Source organism: Clupea harengus, chromosome 2, assembly GCF_900700415.2.
Source record: "Clupea harengus chromosome 2, Ch_v2.0.2, whole genome shotgun sequence".
NCBI classification, from domain to species: domain Eukaryota; kingdom Metazoa; phylum Chordata; class Actinopteri; order Clupeiformes; family Clupeidae; genus Clupea; species Clupea harengus.
In genome coordinates this window covers 3,499,966-3,519,337 of record NC_045153.1, presented here as the reverse complement: position 1 = coordinate 3,519,337, position 19,372 = coordinate 3,499,966, and the positions used below count along the sequence as shown (strand labels likewise).

The 19,372-nt window shown below is 40.9% G+C and overlaps 2 protein-coding genes across 2 annotated transcripts; both read right to left on the bottom strand.

Moving 5' to 3' along the window:
* Positions 1 to 832: 832 nt before the first annotated feature.
* On the bottom strand, positions 833 to 2,122 carry LOC116223000 (titin-like). Its single transcript, XM_031578483.2, has 2 exons — positions 1,874 to 2,122; positions 833 to 1,687 (listed from the first exon to the last, which is right to left on the bottom strand). The coding sequence occupies exons 1-2, from the start codon at positions 2,112 to 2,114 to the stop codon at positions 1,365 to 1,367; spliced, it is 564 nt and encodes a 187-aa protein (XP_031434343.1). The 5' UTR covers positions 2,115 to 2,122; the 3' UTR covers positions 833 to 1,364.
* A 7,068-nt stretch (positions 2,123 to 9,190) lies between these two features.
* Positions 9,191 to 10,347, bottom strand: LOC122128628 (palladin-like). Its single transcript, XM_042703000.1, has 2 exons — positions 9,859 to 10,347; positions 9,191 to 9,597 (listed from the first exon to the last, which is right to left on the bottom strand). Exons 1-2 carry the CDS (start codon positions 10,124 to 10,126, stop codon positions 9,239 to 9,241), a joined length of 627 nt encoding a protein of 208 aa, XP_042558934.1. The 5' UTR covers positions 10,127 to 10,347; the 3' UTR covers positions 9,191 to 9,238.
* Positions 10,348 to 19,372: the final 9,025 nt, after the last annotated feature.

Here is a 19,372-nt window from a genome sequence, read left to right as displayed (position 1 = left end):
TATGGCTAATATTTTGTTTTAGATTTTATTGCATCGTACTCAGTCAGTTTCGGCCACTGATCCTGCTGAACCCCCCCGATCCTCCGTTTACCCAACCCTCCAAAAATGGCCCAATCTTACTGTATGTGGTGGGGATACAAAAATGAAGATAGACCAACAGTAAGGAGGACCATGTCTTTGCACATTGGCCCAAAGGATTGGTGAACTAATGCTTCAGTTGTTATAGAATCAACAGAATCGAAGGTTTTTTTTTCCCCCAGACACACCATTGCATACTGTAAATATTCTTGATGTAGTACTGAAAAAAGCAATGCAATAAACTGTAATTAGCTTTTTGTGCTAGCTTTTTGTAAGTATTATTAAAGAAGTTTAGATTGCAAACATGCAGGAGGAGTGAAACTAGCAGACAAAGTATGTTTGGATGTCTCTGACCAGAGACCTGAAATGCTTTGCAGCGCAGCGTGTAAGAGTCACAAAGCTTTTTGCAATCATTAGCAGTGATGCCACAGAATATATTTCCTGTGCCCTACAGTCTCGATGAGGTAGTTACCATTCAGTGTTCTACAGTACAATCAGCTTTGTGGTGCCAAAAATGGGAAACATCTCCTTGGTGACGGACTGTCTGAGGTGTTGATGTGGCCACGTCTCCGTTCGATGTTGAAGGACAGACGCCCCCCTCCATACCAAGCTACCCCCCCCCCCCCTCCCCCCCACTCTCACTCTCTTCGATGGGCCCCCCCCACTCTCACTCTCTTCGATGGGCCCCCCCCACTCTCACTCTCTTCGATGGGCCCCCCCCACTCTCACTCTCTTCGATGGGCCCCTCTTGCAGTCGCTTCCACATGTTATTCAGCCGACAAGATGAAGTCAGGGTGGGCTGTTAAAGGATCAAAGACAATGTTTAATTAAACAGAATAAACAATCACATTATCAAGCCTGTGGGTCAATGAGGGGGTGGACTGGGGTTGCGGGTAGCAGATTGGTGATTGGTGATGATCAATCTTAAATTGGACAAAAATGTTTCCTTGTATTGTCTTTTTGTCAAACTCAATATAGATATTACATGATGAATGAAGAAGCCAAAAATGCATATGGAGTGTGCTAATTAAGAGTTTCCATACTGAGATAAATGCATATAGAGTGTGTTAATTAAGAGTTTCCATACTGAGATAAATGCATAAAGAGTGTGTTAATTAAGAGTTTCCATACTGAGATAAATGCATATAGAGTGTGTTAACTAAGAGTTTCCATATTGAGATAAATGCATATAGAGTATAATTGTAGGTGTAATTGTAGGTGATGGTCTATTCACTATGAGTCAAGAGATTGCACAGTAACACAGTAAATCCCCAACAGAGAGGCAGTCATGCCAGTAACTTCCCAATGGAAAGGCAGTACACACCTGTCCCGAAGTTGATCTGAGCGTGGCAGATATCCCTTCCATAGGAATTACTAATTTCACAGGAGTACCTTCCAGTGGTATCTCTGTTACTCTCGTGTAGACCTTCCAGGACGCAGGAGTTACCCGTGAGTTTGGTGTTGTGGCGGTAGGAGCCGTACAGCTGTTTGCCATCCTTGTACCAGGTGACAAACATCTTTTCTGCTCCTGTGAATGAGCACTTAAGATGGAGTTTCTCTCCCTTTTTCAGGCTGTGGCTGGTCAGCGTCTTCGCAAATCTGGGGGTATCTGAGACAGACAGCATCAGAGAGAGAGGGGGGGGGGGTTATAAAAACACGTAGAGCTAATGGATGCAAACGTGCGATTTTGCAGTCGAAAATAACTGACGAGGCTGATCTTTATATTGTCTGCTATAGGCCTCAGGGGAAACCTCAACACGCCATCATACGCAAAACAATCTTCCATGACACTGACCTGGTGCTGTGTTGACTTCAGCATGGCAGATGTCAGTTCCGTAAGAATTGCTAACTTCGCAAGAGTAGATTCCAGAAGTCTCACTCTTGCAGGCGTGCAGGGCCTCCAAGATGCAAGCGTTTCCAACGATCTTTGTGTTGTGTCTATACGAAGCGTAGAGCTGCTTGCCATCCTTGTACCAAGTGACGAACATCTTAGGAGCTCCAGTGAAGGTGCACTCGAGTCTCAACTTCTGGCTCATTGGGACGGCAACATTCTGCAGTTTCTTCACAAAGCGAGCAGGTTCTAATGCAGACAAAACAATGAGCGAACATAATAATAATAATAAAATAATAATAATGTATTTTATTTGTAATGCACTCTTCATTGAAAAGAATCTCAGAGTGCCAACATATTAAAAACTAACTATAATAATACAATAAAAAATAAAAATGAATTAACGTAAGCATAATAGAAAACTTTTTAACATTTTAACATACGTTTTACGTTTTAGACATGTTATAATGCAGACAAAGCAATGTTGCTGTGAGTAATGCATACGGTGAGATATCTCTTTAAATTACTATCTGTAAAAATGTGGTAACTAAAATAATAGAGGTCCTTGCAGCATTCTGATTCAGATTTGTATATCTGGTACTGTAAACCTCTGACTGATATAGAGCGGATTTGTATATAATGTACTGTAAACCTCTGACTGATATAAATCCAAACACTTGATGACACTTCTTGGGCAAACGCACCTGTGACTGCGATGACCTGGGCATGACAGATGTCTGTGCCATGGGAATTGCTCACTTCACAAGAGTATCTCCCACTGGTGTCTTTGTCACACGGGTGGAGAGCCTCCAAGATGCAAGAGTTCCTGGTGACTTTGGTGTTGTGTTTGTAAGAGGCGTAGAGCTGCTTCCCATCCTTGTACCAAGTGACAAACATCTTAGGAGCTCCAGAGAAAGTGCACTGAAGCCTCAGCTTCTCCGTCATTGGGACGGTGAGGTTCTGCAGCCTCATCACAAAATGAGCAGGTTCTACCAGAGAGAACACAATTCAATAAAATCGCTATGCTAATAAGAAAGTGTTTAGATCCACCTATTGCAACACGCATCCATTTAGATTAGATTCAACTTTATTGTCATTGCACAGAGTACAAGTACTGAGGCAACGAAATGCAGTTTAGCATCCAACCAGAAGTGCAAAATAGCAAAAAGTGCAGAGTATGTGCATATGTAAAGTGTAATAAGTGAATAAATAGATATGTACAGTAAGAAATAGATATGCAATATGAACAGTAATTGGGACAAGAATAGCAGCAATTGAAGTTAGAAGTGTAGGTATGATAAGTATATGTAAAGTGCAGGTGTAAGTATTAGTGGTGGTAATAAGTGAAATTAAGTGAAAGAGGTATTAGTAATGATTGGTTCATAATAAGATTATATACCATATACCAATGTATGGCTTTGTCTGTACATGTGTATGTGTATAGACTGTTGCCCAACTTTAGATAGTGTCTATATATGTATGTATGTGTATATATGTGTGTATATATATGTATATATATGTGTATGTATGTGTGTGTATATATATATATATATATATATATATATATATATATATATATATATATATGTATGAATATATGTATATTGTGTTATTATATATATGTGTAGAAAGAAATAGGAATAAAAGATAAAGGATAATAGTGATAAAAAAATAAAAAATAATTATATAAAAAAAAAAAAAGATTATACCAACACTTATAGTTTTACTAACCGGTGACTGCCTTGACTTGGGCGTGGCAGACGTCACTTCCGTATGCATTGTACACTTCACAGGAGTACTTCCCAGTGGTATCTTTGTTGGACTCGTGTAAACACTCAAGAACACAGGTGTTTCCAGCGACCTTTGTGTCGTATCTGTATGAACCGTAGACCTGTTTGCCGTCCTTGTACCAAGTGACAAACATCTTAGGAGCTCCGGTGAAGGTGCACTCCAGCCTCAGCTTTCTGCTCATCGGGACGGTCTGGTCCTTCAGTTTTGTCACAAATCGACCAGGCTCTGAGAGGAGACGATAGTTTGAATAGTTAAAGCTCTGTCACATTTCATTCACGTGCAGGAAGTGAAGAACAGGATTCCAAAAGATAACCATGCAAAGTTGTCAGGAGGTAGAGAAGTCGTTTAGTAATCAGAAGGTTGCTAGTTCGATTCCCTGTCGAAGCGTCCTTGGGCAAGACACTGAACCCCTAATTGCTCCTGATGTGTAGTGTGCCATCAGTGTAAATGTAAAATGTGTATACATCCTTGTAAGTCGCTTTGGATGAAATCGTCTGCTAAATGACTAAATGTAAATGTAAATGGATAAAGGTAGATGATGATGTGAAAATGATGCAGGCTTCTGCACAACCTCACGTGTACCGTATTGAATTGTACCGTCATTTCAGGCAAGACACATGATATGAGTCAAATACATAAAATCATCACACAAGACAATCATGCACCTTCGTGTCCGCCACACTGGACGTGCAGTTTTTGTCATTTCACAAGACAAAGGATGAGTTACACACCTGTCACCGTAGCAACCTGAGCATGGCAGATGTCACTTCCGTAAGCATTGGTTACTTCACAGGTGTACTTTCCAGGTGTGTCCTTGTTACATCCATGAAGGCACTCCAAGACACAAGTGTTTCCGATCACCTTTGTGTTGTACCTGTAGGAGGCGTACACCTGCTTGCCATCCTTATACCACATGACAAACATCTTTGGGGCTCCCTTGAATGTGCACTCGAGTCGGAGATTTTTACCCAGAGGGAAGCGAACATCCTTCAGCTTCTTGACAAAGCGAGCAGGTTCTAAGAGCAAAGACATATAACCACAAAACCTCCAATGAAGTCACTCTCCAAAAGGACCAATGTTTCCAAGAAATATCAGTTTAAGAGGCTACTGAGGAAAGTTCTGATGACTATAACAAATATCTTTAGATCTGACCGTACAAGACTTAAGAAACATCAGTCTAAAAAAAAATTACAAGTATCTTCCATTGAGGTATGCATACCGGTAACTGGGATGACATGAGCGTGACAGATCTCTGTTCCGTAGGCATTGCTAATTTCACAGGAGTACCTTCCAGCAGTCTCCTTGTTGCATTCGTGTAGGCATTCCAAGATACATGAGTTTTCAGTGACCTCTGTGATGTAGTTGTACGAGCCAAGCAGTAGTTTGCCATCCTTGAACCAAGTGACAAACATCTTGGGCGCTCCCATGAAAGTGCATTCAAGTCTCAGTTTCTGGCCCAACGGGATGGACAGGTCCTGAAGCTTCTTCACAAAGCGAGCAGACTCTGAGAGAAACAAGAGCGTACTGATTTTATATCGCACTGGGTAACCATGGTAAAAAAAATATGTGGAAACTGACTTTCATGAATTCATTTCTATATGACTTTTAAAGCTCTGAAACGACCAGGAAGTAGATTTGAAACCAACCTAATTCTGCGGTGATCTGAGCGTGACAGATAGCGGTTCCATAAGAATTACTGATTTCACAGGAGTATTTTCCAGTTGTTTCTTTGTTGGCTCCAAGCAGGCTTTCCAACACACAGGAATTGTTGGTGACGTTGGTGTTGTACCTGGAGGCATTGACCTCTTTGCCGTCCTTATACCAGGTGACAAATACTTTCTGTGCTCCCGTGAAGGCACATTCCAGCCTTAACATTTTGCTTGGTGGAACAGTCATGTGCATCAACTTCTTCACAAAGTGTGGAGCATCTGAGAAGAACAACAGAATTCATTAACTTGCCCTGGTATTCATGGTTAGACATGGTTACACAAGACATTTCTAAAGGTTTTAAGGTTTTAATTTACAACAGATTTTCTTATAGTTTATCTGGAAATGTAGTGAAATGAAATTTGGAGCCTTTAAAAGTTATTACTCTTTGCTTTCAAAGGCTTTCATAACTAAGCTACACAAAGAATGTGTCTAGAACAGTATTCAGAATTGATCTTCCAAAAGACCCATCTTAGAGTGTTTGGACAAACCTGTTCCCACTGTGATGTCGGCATGGCAGATGGCCAATCCGTGAGAATTGCTTATTTCGCATGAGTATCTTCCAGCAGTTTCACGGTTACTTCCATGAAGGCCCTCCAGGATGCAGGAGTTACCGATGAGTTTTGTGTTGTGGCGGTAAGAGGCATAGAGTTGTTTCCCATCCTTGTACCAAGTGGCAAACATCTTGGGCGCTCCAGTGAAAGTGACCTCCAGGGTCATTTTTTCTCCAATATAGACCTGGATGTTGGGCAGCTTCTTCACAAATTGAGGACAATCTGAGCAAAGTTTAAATATATAAAAATATTTAAGGGCTAAAATGCTGCATAAACCGATTTTTCAATTTTTAGATAATTGCAATACATACATTTAAAAAAAATTGAAAAGGGTTAAGTATTTAGATTTTTTTTCACAAAGAGTTTAAAGATAACATGTTGGATTACATGTATTATTATGATAAAATCAATGTCTTTGGGTCGGAAGGCCTACAAACCTGTCACGGTGGTGATCTGAGCATGGCAAATATCAGATCCAAACTTGTTGGTTACTTCACAGGAGTATTTCCCAGTGGTTTCTTTGTTGCATTCATGCAGACACTCCAAGATACAGGAGTTTCCAACCACTTTGGTGTTGTATCTGTATGAAGCATACAGCTGCTTGTTGTCTTTGTACCAAGTTACAAACATCTTGGGGGCCCGAGTGAAAGTGCACACCAGTTTCAGTTTCTGGCTCAATGGGATGGAAAGGTCCGCCAACTTCTTCACGAAGCATGCTGGTTCTGAGAAAGGATTATAATTATAATAAATTCAATGTTGCTACTGTATTCGATGTGTGTGTAAATCTTTACATTTAAGTGTTGAGAAGAGAAGCAGAGTATCTGCTATAACATTTCCTGATACTGACCTGTCACCGCAGTGACTTGAGCGTAGCAATGTATCAGATCCGTATTTGTTAGTGACTTCACAAGAGTATCTTCCTGTAGTTTTTTCGTTGCACTCATGAAGGCATTCCAGGACACAGGAGGTCTGAGTGGTCTTTGTATTATATCTATAGGAAGCGTACAATTGTTTGCCATCCTTATACCATGTGACAAACATTTGTTGGGCTCCTTTGAAGGTGCACTCAAGTTTTAGTTTGTTGTTCATCGGAACGGACCGATCCTTCAGCTTGGTGACAAATTGAGGAGGTTCTGAGAGGAAGAATAGGAAGAGATTAAGACTCTTGCCCCAAGAGCCAACGCTACACAAGCCTACACTTATGAGAAACTGGATTATGGATCGTAAAGTCCTTTGAAAAGCCCTGGCAAACTACAAGAACATTCAACATCCTGAGATAAATTATTTTCAAAAAAAAATTGCGTTAATAGTGGAAGAAACTAAAAGTCGGAGGATGGCTATCAAACGATTGAAGGACTTTTAAAATGTTCACCAGTTCAGTGCTGTACAGTTGTGCGATTATTAGAGGATAAGGTACGAACCTGTCACAGAAACAATCTGAGCATGGCAGATATCAGTTCCGTATGCATTGCCCACTTCACAAGAGTATATTCCAGTTGTTTCCTTGTTACTGGGATGTAGGCACTCCAGGATGCACGAGTTCTTTGTGACTTGTGTGTTGTATCTGTAGGAAGCGTACACTTGCTTCCCTTCCTTGTACCAAGTGACGAACATTTTGGGGGCTCCGGTAAATGTGCACTCCAGTATCAACCTCTTGCTCATCGGGATGGTATGGTCTTTAAGCTTTGTCACAAAACGAGCTGGTTCTGTGAAAGATCATTTCGTGAAAAATAAGTTATAATTTATAATAGAATTTTAAAAGTAATTCATTTCACGATTGTCTGAGCTAGCCACAATATTGAAGGATATATATATTATAAAATGGGAACAGGATATACGTATATTATCAAATGGGAACAGTCACCTCACTAAGGTTTTCCTCACAACAAATGGGTATACTAACCTGTTGCTACGACAACCTCTGCATGGCATACATCAGTTCCATAGGCATTACTGACTTCACACGAGTATCTGCCGGCAGTATCAGGTTTGCTGCCATGAAGACTCTCCAAGATGCAGCTATTAGCTGTAACCTTTGTGTTATGTCTGTAAGAAGCATACAGTTGTTTGCCATCCTTGTACCAAGTGACAAACATTTTAGGGGCTCCCTTAAATTGACACTCAAGTCTTAACTTCTTGCCCAAAGTAATGGGGAGGTCCTTCAGCTTCTTCACAAAGTGAGCAGGTTCTTAGAAAAACAAACAAAAATAAACAAGTATATCAAAAATAAACAAGTAAATCAAAAATGAACAAGTAAATCAATAATTATGAAGAATGGGCCTCATTCTCGAATGCAGTTAAGAAGGATTTAAGAAGGAATTTCTTCTGAACTCCACTTTCGGTGTTTTAGGAACACATTTGGCATTCATGAAAGTTTTCTCATCTGGGATTTGTTCTGAACTTCAGAAGGATTTCAGAACGCGAAATAGCAGTCGTAAATCGGCCAGAGTTTTCTTAAATGTAATTCCTCACAAAAACACAAGATGCCCCACGGGGCTGCTCCGTGTTAGAAGGGTTAAGGGCTGAATTTGTGAGAAATCGTTGGTGATTGCGTTGGCATCAACTCTACAGACATCCTCGGATTTAAATAATTATAATTATAATAAATACGAGAATATTAGTATCATTAACAATTACGTTTCTTATTTATAGTCATGATTCTACGAGGCATTATGATGTCCTAATGGATTCGGTCGATTCCGACTGCACACGTCACTACGGTTCTGCCCTTATAAGGAGCTGGTGGGGCGTGTATGTATGCAAATTCAGGTGCACGAGCACGCGCGTTCAATTTAAGAATCTTCATTCGGGAGAGCACAGCTGAGAACGCTTTGGCTGCGTAAAAACACATTTTCAGGCGAAGAAACTTCTGAAAATGTTTGAGAATGAGGCCCAATAAGAGGTAGTTCTTTCGGAGAGGATCAACAAGGCATGCCTTTCATAACAGCAAGAGTAAAGTAAGGTGCTCTGTGTCTTAAGAGCGGATCCAATAAGGCAAGCCTTTTATGTTTTGATTTTAGCTGTAAGAGCTGATCCATAATGTATGCCTTTTATGTTTTGATTTTAGCTGTAAGAGTAAAATATATCCAATAATGCATGCCTTTTATGTTTTGATTTTAGCTGTAAGAGTAAGATATATCCAATAATGCATGCAAACATTTCTGAAAATTTGAATTTAAAAAGTGAATTCCATGCATCCTTGCATTTTCCATGCCAATGGCTGTGACCATTGTGTCTTTTTATTAATTTTTTTTTTTTAAGAAATGCTCAGACATTTTCAACGTTTCAAGAAATTCTCAAAGAAATCCTCTCTTGAAACTCCATTCTGCCAATGCAAGACATTAGACTGACCTGTTATCACAGAGACATTAGCGTAGCAGAACTCGGTTCCATATGAATTGCTGACTTCACAGGCATATATTCCAGGCGTATCTTTGTTGCACTCATGAAGACACTCCAAGGTGCAAGAGTTTCCTGTGACTTTAGTGTTGTGTCTGTCTGAGGCGTAGAGTTGCTTTCCATTTTTGTACCAAGTCACAAACATTTTTGGCGCTCCATTAAAGGTGCACTCAAGCCTCAACTTCTGCCTCATCGGGACGGAGATGTCCTTCAGTTTTGTCACGAAACGAGCAGGTTCTGAGAGGAACAATATTTTGATTAAATACATTTTGTATCTTTTTAAGCAAGGTCTTTAGATGAATTCAAAAAGAGTCTTTTTGTAAAATAAAATTATGAATTCAAATAAATTATCCATTCAATGTAATGCTGCATGTATCTAAACAAGGGACCTGTTATGAAGAGAATAAAGGTAATACATGCCTCAGTAAAATGATTCTACATAGAGAAAGACTAATAAGCAGTACCTGTTTGTTTTGTTGTGACGAACGGTGTACTAACCTGTCACTACGCTCACTTGAGCATGGCAGACGTCAGTGCCATGGGCATTGCTAACTTCACAGGAGTATTTCCCAGGGGTGTCTTTATTGCACTCATGAAGACACTCCATGATGCAGGTGTTCCCAATGACCTTTGTGTTGTATCTGTATGAGGCGTAGAGCTGCTTGCCATCTTTGTACCAAGTCACAAAGAGCTTAGGAGCGCCAGTGAATCTGCATTCCAGCCTCAAGTTATTGCGCATCGGGACAGAAACATCTCCCATCTTCATCACAAAGCGAGCAGCCTGTGAGGAGTCCTGGCTCTTGACAACGCGTTGAGGTTCTGAAAAGGATTATAGGATTGTCCTCAGTGGTTCACCTGGTTGACTTTATTGGAGGACCAGGTGTGCTAGGCTCGTATAGGTGATTAATACTACACAGGTTTACCTCAGGTGTGATGTACTCTGAGTGGGCTGTTAGGTGATTAATACTACACAGGTTTACCTCAGGTGTGATGTACTCTGAGTGAGCTGATGGGTGGTTGTTGATCCACAGGTGTAAATGAGGTGTAAGGCAGCACAATCAATCATGAGTCATTATCTGAATGTTATTCATTGTACAAACAAGGTAAACTAAGGCTACGTCCACGCTAAACTGGGTAAATCTGAAAACACTGACTTCATGTAAAAACGGCTCCCTCCACACTATCATCGTCATACCGTTTGCCAGATGTTCTACCTCCACACTATCATTGTCGTACCGTTTTCCAGATGTTCTACCTCCACACTATCATTGTCGTACCGTTTTCCAGATGTTCTACCTCCACACTATCATTGTCGTACCGTTTTCCAGATGTTCTACCTCCACACTATCATTGTCGTACCGTTTTCCAGATGTTCTACCTCCACACCACAACCCTGAAACGTCATAGAAGGGTTTCTGTTGGTGGTGTCTGATGCACAAACTTTCGTCAGTGTCATGGCAACGACACGTCATCGTTTTTCTGAAACACTCTGCTTTCCCTGTCAAGACTACAACGCGAACCCTGGCCGTTTCAAATTGCTGAACCCGCCGTTTCCTAAAAGTATAGTTTTCGCTGTCGAAAACGTCATTATAGTGTGGACGGAAGGGCTAAAAAAGAGAAATAATTCTGTATTTTCTGGTTTACCCACGTTAGTGTGGACAGCCTAAGAATGAGGGCAGTGTTATGGGCTGCATTTAGCAATGTGCCTGGCCCCCTCCTCCACGATTCACAAGAAAGTTAGCTCACTGATTCTTGAGAAATGGAACAACATACAGTATGTCCAGCAATTGTAGCTGCTAACAGGTTTAATAATTCACCTTAGGGTTTGTAATTGTAAATGTTATGAAGGATTGAAAATAGAATGTATCAAACACAATTATCCTTCTCAATTTCGTTGGGTCATTATTGCGTCAAATGTGTGCAACCCAAGAACGTCGCACTAAACTAAAACAGTGTTTACACACAGAAGGGTTCAATCATTCATGAGTAATAAAATGTATTTAAATGTTTTAAAAATGATTAAAAAAAGAAACTTTCCCATCCATAGCAACATTTAAAAATATCTCAAATGCTCAAACCTGTTTCCCAAATGACAGACGTGTTTTTATAAGGTTTCACAGTTGTGTCCACTCTTTGGTCAACACTGTCACACATTCATTCAAATTTAATAAACCCAGGCAATATCAAGGGCAGCTGTTACTCTGAAGGACCCCTTTCCACATTTAACCTTTGCAGAATAGATCAGTGTCAGACAGGCTCTGATACATTTTATGTTAATTTAATATTTTGAATCTTAATGTTCATATCTCCTGTGTCACAACCATGATATGTCGACACCGTCAGCGGATTTATGAGGAGTTTTTTATATATATTTTTGAAATAGGTTCTGTTAGCAGCTAGAATCAACGTAAAGCACAAAATGGTTACGAAATAACCTCCATTTGTTTTGTGAAAAAAACAATCTAATTTGTCAACTGCCAGATCATTTTGAACGTCAACACCGCCAGACCATCAAATTTAGGTACATTTTGATTGAGAAATAAATTGGGAGGTTGTATAAAAACATTTCCATGTTCATGTTCACGTTCATGTATCAATTTTGCATGTTTTCTCCCATTTCTCAAGAATCAGTGAACTATGAGCAAAATCAGTGAACTATGAACTGTGCTTTAGGCTACCAAAGTGTTATTTATCAAGGGGAAAACACTCTGATACTAACCTGTGGTTGTTGGTGGCTTTGCAACATCTGAAAAATATACCATTGCACAAAGAGGTTAAACTCATTTTAAAGAGGTTGAAAGGGTATCATTTAGGACAGATTTACTATAGTTTACCAGTCTGGAAATGTAGTGAAATAAAATGGGAAACTTTTAAATCTTAATTCTCTACTTTCATAACTTAGCTACACAAATAATGTGTCTAGAACAGTATTCAGAATTGATCTTCCAAAAGACCCATTTTTAGAGTGTTGGACAAACCTGTTCCCACTGTGATGTCAGCATGGCAGATGGCCAATCCATGAGAATTGCTTATTTCGCATGAGTATCTTCCAGCAGTTTCACTTTTACTTCCATGAAGGCCCTCCACGATGCAGGAGTTACCGATGAGTTTTGTGTTGTGGCGGTAAGAGGCATAGAGTTGTTTCCCATCCTTGTACCAAGTGACAAACATCTTGGGCGCTCCAGTGAAAATGCACTCCAGGGTCAATTTCTTTCCAATGCCGAGCTGGATGTTGGTCAGCTCCTTCACAAATTGAGGGCAATCTGAGCAAAATTTAAAGTTTATAGAATTATTTAAGAGTTAAGAGTTTAAGAGTTGGATGATTGCACTTAATAAAGTAACTTGTATATGATCGATTACGATTACAACGTTTTTTGATGTTTTTTTTTCACAAAGAGTTTAAAGATAACATGTTGGATTACATGTATTGTTATGATAAAATGTTGAAATCTGATCAATGTCTTTGGGTCGGAAGGCCTACAAACCTGGCACTGTGGTGATCTGAGCATGGCAAATATCAGATCCAAACTTGTTGGTTACTTCACAGGAGTATTTCCCAGTGGTTTCTTTGTTGCATTCATGCAGACACTCCAAGATACAGGAGTTTCCCTTCACTTTGGTGTTGTATCTGTATGAGGCATATAGCTGCTTGTTGTCTTTGTACCAAGTTACAAACATCTTGGGGGCCCCAGTGAAAGTGCACACCAGTCTCAGTTTCTGGCTCAATGGGATGGAAAGGTCCGCCAACTTCGTCACAAAGCATGCTGGTTCTGAGAAAGGATTATAATAATAATGAATTAAATGTTGCTATTACATTCGATGGTGTGTGAATCTTTACATTTAAGTGTTGAGAAGACAAGCAAAAACATTTCCTGATACTGACCTGTCACCACAGTGACTTGAGCATGGCAAATATCAGATCCACATTTGTTAGAGATTTCACAAGAGTATCTTCCTGTAGTTTCTGTGTTGCACTCATGAAGGCATTCCAGTATGCAGGAGTTCGGAGTGGTCTTAGTATTATATCTATAGGAAGCGTACAATTGTTTGCCATCCTTATACCATGTGACAAACATTGTTGGAGCTCCTTTGAAGGTGCACTCAAGTTTTAGTTTGTTGTTCATTGGAACGGACAGATCCTTCAGCTTGGTGACAAATTCAGGAGTGTCTGAGAGGAAAACATGACGAGATTAAGACTCTTTCCCCAAACCAAGCGCTTCATGGGCCTAAACTTCACAGAGAAAATGGATTATGGATCGTAAAGTCCTTAAAAGGCCTGGCAAACTAGTCATTAGTTGAAGAGGTAATGACTGAAATTTCTCTCAAGAATCAAAAAGTCTAAGGATGACTATCAAAGTGACTCTTCAATAACGTTTTCATTTAGTCATTTAGCAGACGCTTTTATCCAAAGCGACTTACAAGGATGTATACACATTTTTACACTGATGGCACACTGCACATCAGGAGCAATTAGGGGTTCAGTGTCTTGCTCAAGGACACTTCGACAGGGAATCGAACTAGCAACCTTCTGATTACTAAACGACTTCTCTACCCCCTGTACCACTGTCAGCCCTGTGCTACAGGTGGACCTCCTAGAAGATTGAGCAGTAATTCAGTTATGCAAAGAGGATAAGGATGTACAGTGCTGTAGAGTTATGCGGTTATAAGAGGATAAGGATGTACAGTGCTGTAGAGTTATGCGGTTATGAGAGGATAAGGTACCAACCTTTTACTGCAGTAATCTTAGCATGGCAGATATCAGTTCCGTATGCATTGCCTACTTCACAAGAGTACATTCCACTTGTTTCCTGGTTACTGGGATGTAGGCATTCCAGGATGCAGGAGTTCTTTGTGACTTTTGTGTTGTATCTGTAGGAAGCGTACACTTGCTTCCCTTCCTTGTACCAAGTGACGAACATTTTTGGGGTTCCGGTAAATGTGCACTCCAGTATCAACCTCTTGCTCATCGGGATAGTGTAGTCTTTCAGCTTTGTCACAAAACGAGCTGGTTCTGTGAAAGATAATTTTGTGAAAAATTATTCATAATTCATTTCATAATGTATAGTATAATTCAAAATATATATGAATTTGATTATTGTCTGAGCTAGCCATAACACAAAATGTTATATATTACTCTGTGGCAAATGGGGGAAGAGTTTTTCCTCAAAATAAATGGCTATACTAACCTGTTCCTACGACAACCTCTGCATGGCATATCTCAGTTCCATAGGCATTACTGACTTCACACGAGTATCTGCCTGCAGTATCAGGTTTGCTGCCATGAAGACTCTCCAAGATGCAGCTATTGGCGGTAACCTTTGTGTTGTGTCTGTAAGAAGCATACAGTTGTTTGCCATCCTTGTACCAAGTGACAAACATTTTAGGGGCTCCCTTAAATTGACACTCAAGTCTTAACTTCTGGCCCAAAGCAATGGGGAGGTCCTTCAGCTTCTTCACAAAGCAAGCAGGTTCTTAGAAAAAGAAACAAAAAGAAACAAGTAAATCAACAGTTAGAAGAATAAGAGATAGTTCTTTCAGAGAAGATCAATAAGGCATGCCTTTCATAACAGCAAGAGTAAAGTAAGGTGCACTAAGAGCTATTCCAATAAGGCAGGCCTTTCATAACAGCAAGAGTAAAGTAAGGTGCACTAAGAGCTATTCCAATAAGGCAGGCCTTTCATAACAGCAAGAGTAAAGTAAGGTGCACTAAGAGCTATTCCAATAAGGCAGGCCTTTCATTAAAGTAAGAGTAAAGTAAGGTGCACTAAGAGCTATTCCAATAAGGCAGGCCTTTCATTAAAGTAAGAGTAAAGTAAGGTGCTCTGTGTCCACTCTGATCCAATAAGGCAGGCATTTAGCTGTGAGAGTAAAGTAAGGTGCTCTGTGTCCACTCTGATCCAATAAGGCAAGCTTTTTATGTTTTGATTTTAGCTGTGAGAGTAAAGTAAGGTGCTCTGTGTCCACTCTGATCCAATAAGGCAAGCTTTTTATGTTTTGATTTTAGCTGTGAGAGTAAAGTAAGGTGCTCTGTGTCCACTCTGATCCAATAATGCATGCACACATTTCTGAAAATCGTCCTCCATGCTTCCATGCTGATCTTTTACAACTGGTGGGGACTGCATTAATTAGTGTGTATTATGTTACCACTGGTGGTGACTATATTCATTTGGATGTACTGTATTTATTTAGGTAAAATGCAGGGAAAGACGTTATCATTCATGATTCTCCAAAATGACTCCACGGTCATACACAGTCAAAGGCCACCTTATGCGTGGCAAAAGCCCAAACAGCAAGCACCACAATTTCAGTTTAACAGGCAAGAAGGTCTTATCAATGGTATTGATAGCCTTTAAACTATGCCTTTCCAAACATCCAGACAATCCTGGGATTCCTTCTTTCTACACAGAAATATCTATCAAACGATTTGCCTTCAAATAGGAGACCAACTTGTGCGCTGTTCCACCAATAAAGATCTTGAAGAAAATGGCCTTTTGTCCCAGAGCCATGTCCCCCAACGCCCCTACCTTTTTTCCCCTCACAATCACTACAGGCTTTCATAGATACTTCAAAAGATCAATCACTCCTTCATAGACACCATAGTGTACCCCAATAGAGCTGATGCAGCCCTTGCAGAGCGTGAAACGTTACCTTATGTCCCCTTCGCTGAAACTTTGAAAGTGGGAGTGTAATATTCATATTGGCCTTAGACATATAGTCCAGCAAAGCATGCAAGATTGTTTTCTGCAGTCAGAATTTGAAAAAATGCGCTTCATGCATCCATGCATTTACCATACCATACCGCATCGCATGATTGTGACCATTGTGTCTTTTTTAAAGAAATACTCAAACATGTTTCAAGAAATTCCCAAAGAAATCTTCTCTTGAAACAGTAGACTGACCTGTTATCACAGAGATATTAGCGTAGCAGAACTGACCTGTTATCACAGAGATATTAGCGTAGCAGAACTGACCTGTTATCACAGAGATATTAGCATAGCAGATCTCTGTTCCGTATGAATTGCTGACTTCACAGGCATATGTTCCAGGCGTATCTTTGTTGCACTCATGAAGACACTCCACGGTGCAAGAGTCTCCTGTGACTTTAGTGTTGTATCTGTATGAGGCGTAGAGTTGCTTTCCATTTTTGTACCAAGTCACAAACATTTTTGGCGCTCCTTTAAAGGTGCACTCAAGCTTCAACTTCTGCCTCATCGGGATAGAGATGTCCTTCAGTTTTGTCACGAAACGAGCAGGTTCTAAGAAAAACAATATTTTGATTAAATCAGCAGATTTTTTTCAGCAGGGTCTTTGGATGAATTCATAAAGAGTCTTTTTATTTAAAGAGATACAGTAAGCCATTAAACTTCAATTCTGCAACTCCCAACTCTGCTATTAAATATTATTGCAAACAATTATCCTTTACATCTAATGTTGCATTTAGCTATACAAGGGACCTGGTATGAAGACAGCAAAGGTAATACATGAAAACAGCAAAGGCAATAAATGGTTAAGTGAAAAAAATTATTGTACAATTAGAAAAAGACTAATAAGCAGTACCTGTTTGTTTCTTTCTGACGAACGGTGTACTAACCTGTTACTACGCTTACTTGAGCATGGCAGATGTCAGTGCCATGGGCATTGCTAACTTCACAGGAGTATTTCCCAGGGGTGTCTTTATTGCACTCATGAAGACACTCCATGATGCAGGTGTTCTCAATGACCTTTGTGTTGTATCTGTACGAGGCGTAGAGCTGCTTGCCATCTTTGTACCAAGTCACAAAGAGCTTAGGAGCGCCAGTGAAGCTGCATTCCAGCCTCAATTTGTTGCTTAGTGGAATAGAAACATCTTCCATCTTCATCACAAAGCGAGGCAGTGAGGGATCCTGCCTCCCGACAACGCGTCGAGGTTCTAGAAAGAATAATAACCCATGAAGAACACATGTCAGATACTCTGATGACATAATGATGCAGACAGACAGCTCCAAGACTGCTCAAACCTCTGCTCCTATGCAGTGTCACAATACTGGACTAGACCAAAGCGTTTCCAAGAACTCCGTTCATCTTCTTCAAGAAATGAAATTGTTGGGGCCTATGCCTTAACTGTAGAAAATGTATGGTAAAATACATACTAATCTGATCCTGAGGTGTTGTACATCAACATGTGCAGGTGGAGATTGGAGACAACATGTAGAGGTGGTGGTCGGAGACCATGATCATGTCCACCAACCTGGCACACATTACAAGAATAATTTCGAGGAATCTCTTCGCCATTAGCTGTGCATGTATGTTCACCAGTGTTGAGTTTCACACATTTTCACATTTTCCACATTTATACGCTTAGTTTTTCCCTTTAAACCTTTAATACTATAATGTTTACTCTTGATCATCAGCAACTCATGTACATTGTACACAGTAGACATACTGATACATATTTATTAAATAGTACACTGAGCACAAAAATGCACTTAGCTTGGACCTTAAGCAATCAAGAATATCCATTGCTTCCAGCATCATTTGCTGCTGTGCACAGATATTTTGCAGTGTCTTTGAGACGGGCCATCTTGTCTTCAGAAGAGAGTTTACAGTCCAAGGTGTTGTATACCCTTTTTGCCCTCCTTAGTCTAGATAATGGGCACACCAATGTCTGCATCCACCTGACTCTCAAGGTGAAGTGGGTCAACCCGATGTCTTCATCTACTTGACTCTCAAGGTTAAGTAGGTCACACCGATGTTTTCATCCACTTGACTCTCAAGGTGAAGTGGGTCACACCGATGTCTTCATCCACCTGACTCTCAAGGTGAAGTAGGTCAACCCGATGTCTTCATCCAATTGACTCTCAAGGTGTAGTAGGTCAACCCGATGTCTTCATCCAATTGACTCTCAAGGTGAAGTGGGTCACACTGATGTCTTCATCCACTTGACTCTCAAGGTGTAGTAGGTCACACTGATGTCTTCATCCACTTGACTCTCAAGGTGTAGTAGGTCAACCCGATGTCTTCATCCACTTGACTCTTAAGGTGAAGTAGGTCACACTGATGTCTTCATCCACTTGACTCTCAAGGTGTAGTAGGTCAACCCGATGTCTTCATCCACTTGACTCTTAAGGTGAAGTGGGTCACACCGATGTCTTCATCCACTTGACTCTCAAGGTGAAGTGGGTCACACCGATGTCTTCATCCACTTGACTCTCAAGGTGAAGTGGGTCACACTGATGTCTTCATCCACTTGACTCTCAAGGTGAAGTGGGTCACACCGATGTCTTCATCCACCTCACTCTCAAGGTGAAGTGGGTCACCCACGGCTACATGAACTGAGTCCAAAGTTCTCACAAAATGCATCTGTGAGATTCCTCACAGCAAAGACATCAAGGCAAAGCACACATAACAAACTCCCAAAACCTGGGAGAACAGAACCGCCAACATAATTGGACCATCCAGTATCCGCAGCTTGCAAGAGCGGCGGCGGCTAGCAACGTAAAATAAACTCTTAACATTAACATACCAGACACGGTGGGGAAAGCAGGGCTCCGGGAGGAGGCAGCGGGGCTCCGGGAGAAGGCAGCAGGGCTCCGGGTGAAGGCAGCAGGACGCTGGATGGAGACACCAGGACGCTGGGTGGGGACACCAGGTCGCTGGGTGGGGACACCAGGTCGCTGGGTGGGGTCAGCAGGACGCTGGGTGGGGACACCAGGTCGCTGGGTGGGGTCAGCAGGACGCTGGGTGGGGTCAGCCGGACGCTGGTTCGTGGCTCGGAAGTTAAATCTACCGCTGGTGGGATTGTTGGGATCACTGGGATTCATGACTTCCAGAGAGGACTTGTGCCGATTTTAGGAGAATCTTAGGGCCTAAAAACAGATGGCTCTGTATTGTGGAGGAAGAGAAAGAAAAAGTCAAATGACCAAATCAGTAATGGAGAGATGATGTCTGTCATAGCTGGGACAGGCAGGAACACACACACTCTTGTAATCCAGGGAGGAACACACACTCTTGTAATCCAGGGAGGAACACACAC

What these genes read in the sequence shown, in the direction of transcription:
- LOC116223000 (XM_031578483.2), bottom strand. Translation starts at nt 2,114, where the DNA reads ATGAGCCAGAAGTTGAGACTCGAGTGCACCTTCACTGGAGCTCCTAAG. An exon ending in TGAAGTCAACACAGCACCAG is followed by an intron (nt 1,688 to 1,873) that starts GTCAGTGTCATG and finishes TGTCTGTCTCAG; the next exon opens with ATACCCCCAGATTTGCGAAG.
- LOC122128628 (XM_042703000.1), bottom strand. Translation starts at nt 10,126, where the DNA reads ATGAAGATGGGAGATGTTTCTGTCCCGATGCGCAATAACTTGAGGCTG. An exon ending in TCAAGTGAGCGTAGTGACAG is followed by an intron (nt 9,598 to 9,858) that starts GTTAGTACACCG and finishes TGTTCCTCTCAG; the next exon opens with AACCTGCTCGTTTCGTGACA.